The sequence below is a fragment of the Amyelois transitella genome, chromosome 12, assembly GCF_032362555.1.
Source record: "Amyelois transitella isolate CPQ chromosome 12, ilAmyTran1.1, whole genome shotgun sequence".
NCBI lineage: Eukaryota > Metazoa > Arthropoda > Insecta > Lepidoptera > Pyralidae > Amyelois > Amyelois transitella.
The window spans coordinates 7,362,205-7,371,021 of NC_083515.1; the positions used below are offsets into that span (position 1 = coordinate 7,362,205).

The 8,817-nt window shown below is 35.2% G+C and overlaps 1 protein-coding gene across 2 annotated transcripts; it reads left to right on the plus strand.

The window, feature by feature from the left end:
* The first annotated feature begins 721 nt into the window (after positions 1 to 721).
* LOC106142645 (zinc finger protein 714) lies at positions 722 to 6,745 on the plus strand. Of its 2 annotated transcripts, none has more exons than XM_060947001.1 (11): positions 722 to 1,010; positions 1,497 to 1,623; positions 2,219 to 2,348; positions 2,489 to 2,685; positions 3,114 to 3,292; positions 3,590 to 3,785; positions 4,113 to 4,228; positions 4,627 to 4,771; positions 4,926 to 5,055; positions 5,707 to 5,734; positions 6,491 to 6,745. In XM_060947001.1, the coding sequence occupies exons 1-11, from the start codon at positions 895 to 897 to the stop codon at positions 6,558 to 6,560; spliced, it is 1,434 nt and encodes a 477-aa protein (XP_060802984.1). In that variant the 5' UTR covers positions 722 to 894; the 3' UTR covers positions 6,561 to 6,745. The 2 variants fall into 2 exon arrangements, with proteins under 2 accessions (XP_060802984.1, XP_013199945.1); XM_013344491.2 differs by having other exon boundaries at positions 723 to 1,010; positions 1,494 to 1,623.
* Positions 6,746 to 8,817: the final 2,072 nt, after the last annotated feature.

Here is an 8,817-nt window from a genome sequence, read left to right on the forward strand (position 1 = left end):
CTAGACTAGTTTCACCTCCCGACTATAATTGATGTCATCATGCTACGAAAAAGCAGTGCAGTTCAATTAAGGTCCTGCTATATGACGTCGTGATAAGCCTCCTTGCACTGTAGCGGGAGACGACGTGACCCCGACGTGATTGGAAGCAACCTTCTCCATCATCATCAACTCCAATCCTCAGCATCACTCCTCACGCGACGCTATCAGTCAAAAACAGCGAAAAAACCTGAAGCATATAATATAACCTCCGACTAAACATCTAGCCTGGCCCTTTGGTGGCGGCCGAGCCGAATCTTTGCTCCCGCTACTTATGCTGTGTGGTTTCCGGGACTTTATAATAGGACTACTCGCATCATTTCCCCATGAAAGTCATAAAAGGAATACTAACATTTATTTAGATAAATCTAATGTAGCATGATAGAAAAGAGGAAACATATTGTAAGCCAGGTGATCTCTTCCCGTGCAGACTGTAGGAGTCAATCACGGGAAACTTCGGATTATTCTTTGAGGCGCTGCGCTAGTAAACTGTCACTATCGGAATTTCAATTCCATTATAAAATATGCTATACCTATAGCTGAACGCTGTTCGCGGAATGCGCCAAGATATTTTGATGTGTGCTCAAAAAACCGACAATATTCGGTTTGCCGGCCAAAGGATATTCAGCACCGACAGCGCAAAGTGGCAACACTGATGTGTTTCTTGCAGTGTGACAATGACATAATCACACATTATGTCAAAATGTAATTTTGTTGTTTGATTTTACAATTTAGATTGGCTTTTTTGTGATTATTAAAAAAGCCAGCTTCCAATTTTTGTATAAACGAATAATGAAGATGATAAGGATTTGCGTTTATTAAGTGTTTGTTTTAAAAATAACTTAAAATTTAGTAAAAATGGCTGTTTATTTGACTAGGAATATGCTCGATAAAATGAACAAAATTGACTATGGATCCCAACCTTCTAATGTTGATACCAATAGTCCCGATTGGCAAAAAATCTTTCGGGAAAGGTATGTAATATATTTTCTGGAACTAGGTATGCTAAGTTAAGTTTAATGCTTCGCCATCGTACTTTCGTTGGAACGTTACTTCGTTAGACCGTGTGGTTTCCGGCACTTTAGAATAGACCACTCTATAACTTCCCATGAATGTCGTAAAAGGCGACTTACGGATAGGCTCTTAATCGTGGTATTCCTCTTGTTGGCCAAAGGCTAGTCACTATTTGAATCTAAATTCCATCATGAAGCCATATAGCTGAATGTGGGCTTTCAGTCTTTTCGAGACTGTTAGCTCTGTATTCCGCAAGGGATATAGACGTGACTATATGTATGTTACTTCAAAAACCATTGGTTACCAGTACCATGAAGAAAACTAGCCTGCAGGTCTTTCTCATCATTATTACTTTTAAGTTTCTTCAGCAGTTATCCTTTCAATTGACAAATAATACAGTTATCTCTAAATAATAAAATAATGATACTTTTCATGTTTTGCAGCAGTAAAATGGGAAAGTTATCTTCAGATAAGATTTGTCGAGTTTGTGCTAAAGTGGGAAGCACTCCACTGAGCCAGAAGATAGATGGCTATGATATAATGAGTGCTATATGCAGTATAACTAATGTGACGGTAATTTTGTTTTTATTTTGAGTTAAACACCATTTATATTTATTTATTTAATTTAATTATATACACAAAATTAAATAGGAACATTTAACACAGTTATTGTAAAACATAGGTGCAACTTATTTCAATAGAAATCTCTTGCAGTAGTCTGACAGACAGACAGACATTGTTGTAGTAAACAGGAGAGTTGTATATTGGAGAAGTATTGGAAGTGCATAAGTGTCATCATATAAATAAATATTATAATTAAATTAAGAACAGAGTTCACTCTCAGAGACACATTTTGAACTGACAGTGATTTTATGTGATCAGGAAAAGTCTCTTAAAAATCAGGAAAAATATGTTGATGGTTTTGAGTTATGCTTTTCTTTAAGGAATAACAAAAAGAGACAAGTGGCTACCATGGCTTAACCTTTGGCACATATATAGTAAGTAGCCCATAAGATCCCCGCATAAATGTAGGTAATGTTCTGTCATAGCGTATTATTAAAAGCAGGTATGGACTGGGAACATAAAATATTCCTTATTCAAATATGTAAAGAGTTGAAAACACATTATTTTAAAAGTCCTTGTTAATTTATTATTTCTCTTGTTTTAGATCAATGTTCAAGATTCTCTCCCAAAGTTTATCTGTACGGAATGTTTGGAAACTTTGAAAATTGCTGTTGCATTCAAGAAAAACTGTGAGGCTTCAGATAGGAAGTTTAAAAAAATATTAAATCCTATGGGTAATCTTTCTATTGTTGTTGCTAATAATGTTCTTCCTCTCGATGTAAACTCCACATTTCACACTCCACAAGTTACATCTTATTTCACCTTGAAGCAAAGAACAGAAAGTTTTGATTGAATTCTCCAACAACTGTTACAGGTGACCCTTCATTCCATTCATATCCATATTCAAAACATGATTTTCAATTGATATTGCACCAAATGAAGCTGAAACGATTGCGTTGTGAAGAGAAACTTCAGAGGGAGCGTGTCAAGAAAGAGAAACTGAAAGAAAAGAAAGAAGTCAAAACTAAGCAGTTTAAATGCTCTCCGTGTGATATGGATTTTCCAAATAAGGTAAGGTATGAAAAGACATAAAGTGGCCATTTTATCTTTTATCCTATCCATGATGACTATACAATTGCTCTTAAATATAATTACATGTAGGATGGCAGTCTTTTTAATATGGTCCCAGTACTTTAGAATAGAGCACTTCATCTCTTTCCCATTAATGTCGTAAAAAGCGACTAATGTAAAGGCTATTAAACTTAGGATTATTCTGTTTATTATGTTATAATCTCAATTAAGCCATCCAGCTGAATATGGTCCTTCATTTATTTCAATACTATACCTTGTCTTCCCTGTAAGAGATGAAATTGTGTTACATACATCTGTGATTGTTTTAAACATTCATGTTGCATTATGTTATAAATTAAAATTAAGGTACGTTACGTGCGCGTTTAAAACCTATTATATATTAAGAATATGCCTCAATGTTTTGGTAGGACGCACTAATGGAGCACCGTCGTGAGAGGCAATGCATGCGGCGCGCCTGCGAACTCTGCGGGCAGCTGGTGCTGAGCATCGCACAGCACATGCGGCACATGCACAAGGAGAACGTGCTGCACAAGTGTCCCACGTGCGGCAAGGAGTTCCCTATCGTCGCCAGGCTGAAGAACCACATGTACGTATTGAGGTGTCTAACAGATGTTAAATTTGCGATTAAAAAGATTAATATAATTCTATTTCGATTAATATTTTTGTGTGCAAATTTGATTTTTTTTGTGGCAATCAGTGCATTAAAAACAAGCAAAGCGAGCCATAAACCAACACTGAATGTTAAATCAGCTTTCCTAGCAATTATTATCAAAAGTTTACACAACTGTTAATGGTGACCGTTTTTTTAATAAAGGTTTAAAAATACCTGTTTGCTTTACATGCAAATAAAATTTAGTTCTTACCAAAATAATTTCGTTTGCAGGCTTGTGCACACAGACACATTCAACTTCTTCTGTGACCTGTGCCCGTACAAGTGCAAGCATAAGTATTACTTGGTGATGCATATGCGCACGCACACTGGTGAGAAGCCCTATAAGTGTCCGCAATGCCAGGCCACTTTCGTCAACCCGTCCAACCTGAACAAACATAAACTGACACACCAGGAGAAACAATTTAAGGTAATTGTTTATATGTTTCTATTGCATTCTTGAGTGGCTGACTGATAGACAACGTACAAACATAGCTGACTTATCAGGAAAAACAGTTTAAGGTATGGAACTATTGGTGACCGACAGATGGCGTTCAATAGTACTGCTGGGCTAGGGTAGGACGTGGAATATTTTAAAATATAATATAAGGTCAATCAACTGCTGGTGGTTTCCATCGTGGTTAAGGTTGACCCTGTGTAAACACCATCATGATGATATTGCGGCTATTATTTACTAGATCATAAGTATTAATAATGATTGCACCTAATAATGATTTTCATTAATTCTGTAATACAGTGCATGCTTTGCGAGAAGGCATTCCGGACCAACACGGCGCTGCGGGAGCACCAAGAGGCGACTCACATGAACATCAAACACAAGTGTGTCTACTGCGGCCGGGATTTCTGCTACAAGTATGTAATCAAATCTTTTAACTTGTTATTCTATCTAAAAATGTATATTTTATCACTTGTACCCAGTAATTGGGACTAATGAGTTAGTGCACATATATATACATATTATACCCAATTTATGTATATAGTAGACATATGTGACTAAAACTTTTTTTTTTACTTCAAATCGTATTTTTTTCGTGCTTCCGTGGTGTATTAGTAAAGAAGCCATTTTGACAGCTTTTTCAGAGGTGGCATGTATGTTTTAACAACTGTTATGTATTTAAAATATATAACACGCAGCTGATACCAACACAAATTAGTCCATATTAATATATAATATAATATTTAACAATAATAACACAAATTTTATAAATTTCCATATCGTTTTGTTTTCTAAAACGGATCACAATTTCTAGATCGGACTTACGCAAGCACGAGATCAAGAACCATAACCGCCTTAAACGCGATTACATCGGCGGCGAACCATCCTACAAACAAGTGGAGAGGCTTCAGAAACTGCAGGAGTGCACGGATGACAGTGAAAAGTGGAGGGTGCAGCAAGTAAGTTTACTGACCTCATCAAACATATATACATATACACAATCATTTATCCTTTATGTTGCCCCAAATTTTTTAACTAAGAACCCCATACCTCAGGGTGTTCATGAACCTTTGTGATAAATTTTTGGATGTGCTAAATGTTTTTTTCTTTCAGGTGACCGTTACTCAGCCCGTGCCGGTGGCCTGCACCACGTACATAGACCAGGGAAAAGAGTACATACAGACCAACCATCCGATGTATTTCACCGATGTCACTGGCATGATACAACAACAGCCGCAAATTGGTGAGACCAGGAAACGTGATTTTTGTGCTCTTTTACAGTACTTACTACCACGCTTATAAGTCGAGTCAGCACTATTCGACGGTGCAGAATAGCGCTACCTACCTGATCAGACCAAATGAAAATTCAATAAAATTAAGACCTTATTACCCAACTACATTAAACTTAAAATTACTAAACAAAACTTCTTTTGTTATCTCGCTTAAAGTAGCAGACAATTCAGTTGTCAGGCTGAAAGGCAAGATTAGGTTCTGCGCACGTGCGAGTACATCGGTGTAATATAAAAAAGCGTAATTTTATGACAGCTGTCAAATTCAATTTTTTTGTTATGTCCGTCTCTTCTACATCATAATCATATGTCTGCCCCTATCAATTAAATTATGTTATATTTCAAGAAAAATAAGTGTTTTTTACTGATGAATGAATAGGATGAAGTTTAATGATCGCTGAATGATTGGAAAATAATAAAATTAATTCGTAATGTACTTTGTTCATCTCTTATAACATCAACGGTAAGAAGAATAGTTTGAATTGATAAATCGTGGTACTTTTGTAATTTGAGGTAATTTAGTAATTATAGTTATTGGGATACGATGGAATTGAAAAAACAACTTGTAAATTGTTATGTATAAATTATTTTAATTTTTGTTTCAGTTCAACAGCAGACCGTGCAGTTGACACTGTAAGTAATAGATTCTTTGAAATTTAATCTCTTTTATGTCTCAGACAGAATATTCCATAATATTTTTACATTATTCTCAACTTTGCAGGGATATTTTATCGAAAATTGTGCGACTTTGTTTTAGTCATTAGATTCCTCTCTCTCTTCTTTTTTCTTTGTAATAAAATTATTTCTTTATTTTAGATCTTTATCTCATTTTACCAATTTAATTTATTTGTTTTCAAAGTTCGGGCCCCAAAGGCAGCTTGTGACATTGTATGCCTGCCTGACAACAATTTATTTATGACGTACTTTTGTAGTATGAAGTCGAAACTGGCAGAAGACTTACCTCATGGCTCTAAAATCTAAGACAGTAGTTCAAGCCGAGCACTAGATCGTTGTTTAGAGCTGTAGTATCGAAATTTTAATAGCGGTAATGATAGCATACCTCCGGCAAGAGACGGCACCGTGAGAAGAAGTACTTTTATGCTTTAGTTGTCTATCCCGTACGTCGTCCCAAGGCAATTACAGGAAATGGTTTTACCTGTCCTAAAATATGTATTTATACTATATTACTTGTTTTTGCCCGGGGATTCGCTTCCCTGGAAATTTGGAGAAGAATGGTAGTCATGTTTCTCAGATAATGATTAGTCTTGCAATTGAACCGTGAAGCATAACAATTAAACATTTATCGTGATGGGTACATACGTTTGTAGCGGAGTATAGCAGTTATCTAGGATCTAGTATCGCATTTATAATATTTTTTCTTTATTTTAGGCCGGAGTTAGAATTGAAGAAGTACGACGTGAAAATGTACGAGCCGCAACAAGGAATTGGATATTTTTAAGGGCAATATATTATTAAGTGTATCAAATTTATATTATAATCCTAATTAATTCTAGTTGTAACTCCATTTATATTTAATTTTACAGTTTTATTACAGATTCGTCAATATACGTAGGTAATTAATTATGGGCTTTTTACAATATTGTACCCTAATATTAGGCGAATTAAACGAATTAGTTTGGCTAATTTTTGTTTTATTTGTTCACCTTATAATCTTAATAGATTTTACAACATATTGAATATTAAATAATGATGTTTACTGTCTGAAACAAAGAAATATTTGATTACTTTGTTTTAAATGTTTTAAGTTTTTTAAACAATCATACGAAAACAAAATAGTAGGACTAAAATCTCACGAGCTACGCGGTTTATGTGAAATGTGTTGTCTAATTCCGCTTCCATTTGGGTTCGTACAAAGACGGGACGCTAATTACTTTCGGCATGTTTTCCGTCCCTGTCGCAGAGGTCACGTCTATGTCTCCACTCTCTACTAATTAGGGGATGGCACGTTGCGAGTTACGGGAAATCTAATTTGTCTTTTATGCCGGATAATTTGGCATTCTAACGGTAGAACGCTGTTAGCTCTCGTGGGGGTTAGGGGTCACGTAATAGCGTTTTGATTTGGCAAAAATAGACAAAACTTCGCCTATTTTGAAGATTTTATGCTTTGCAAAAACACCAGGATGATATTTAATCGAGATTCAAATAGTGACAGATTGCTAGTCGATCGTAGAAGAACAATACCGAGCACGTGTCACGTGTTTTGACTTTTGACTTAGTCTGACGTCACGTGTCTTAGACATTAATTGTTTCAGACGTCTCGTGTGTCACGTGTTTCAAACATTACTTGTTTTAGACGTAACGTGTTTCATACAGAACATGTTTGAAATGGTAACCTTATTACTAAATAGCATTACTGCCATTAAGTACTTAGTACTATAAAAAAAAACGCAAAATAGAAATATTATGTTTCGTGCTTATGCCCAACAGTACGATGTTGTCGAATTGCATATTGTTCAATCGAAATTGTTAATAGAATGCAAATAGCATAACAGAAAGCAATAATACCTACAAGACCTGACGATAGACATTATTTTAATTTTAATGCAAAGTAACATGAATAATAAAATATAAAGACTTATGTGGAATAATGATTGCATTAGAATAGAATAGATTTGGGAAAGTTGATACCTTCTTTGCTGATCTTACCTATTTACTAGCGAGTATTTGTTTACCAAAACATAGTATTCGGATTTTCATGTTTATCACATTATTTTTGGGTCCCGTTATTATTGCTTAACATCGCTAACATAAAGTACAATACAAACCAGCCAACGACTGTGAAGGTCGTGTGAAGTGAAGCGTAGAGAAGCAAAACATATCAATAAATATTGGATTCCACCAATTGTTCCGTTCAAATGGCCCAATCGTCCTTCCAATGCTTACAAATGTAAATCAATTCGTCTCTAGAGAAGTAGAGAGGTCGGCAAACATCGCTTTGGGCTGTAGTGTTTGTTAACTTCACTATTCCATACAGAAGTCCCAACGCAACTCTTTCAAGCTTTCCAAACTTACAAATTTTTCCTTTTTTACTTTAATTTCTTTCATTTATGAAATTATTCTTTTTTACATTATTAATTATACAAAAGGGTAAATTATCACATTGTCTTCTAAATAAATAGAAATAATCACATTAGCGTGTGTGCCAGTTGTTTCTTTTCCGTGAAGATTGTAAAAGTTAATTAAGGCTAATAAACTCGGAATTCTTCGTTTAAACAACTTGTCACTATTTGAATCTCAATTCCAACTTTATCTACCTATACAGCTGGCTCTGTCTTCTCTGTAAATGAAAAAAACGTGATTATATGTATATGTATGATACTTTTGGATTTAGATTTCGAACGTATATATCTGTATTTTTGTCTATAGTAGGTAATCGCGAATATCTTGCTAAGAAACCAAAAGCTGACAAGAGTCTGAGCAACTTTTACATCACAGATATCCCAAAGAGCCCTTTCTTTGCCCGTGTTGGTAATATTAACTCAAGGCACTCACTAATGAGCTTCGTTACAAATAATTTATTATGCAAGAAGCAGCCTAAGATCGTGATCGTAATAAAGGCAGACACAGCTAACCATTTTGTTTTCGCTAATTATTTCCTGGCATCGTAAAGTGTGTGTAAACTGTTTGTGCCTAAGTTAACAGCGCCCAATTGGCTGAACTACTGAGAATTTTGTTGGAATAAATAACTTTGTTCG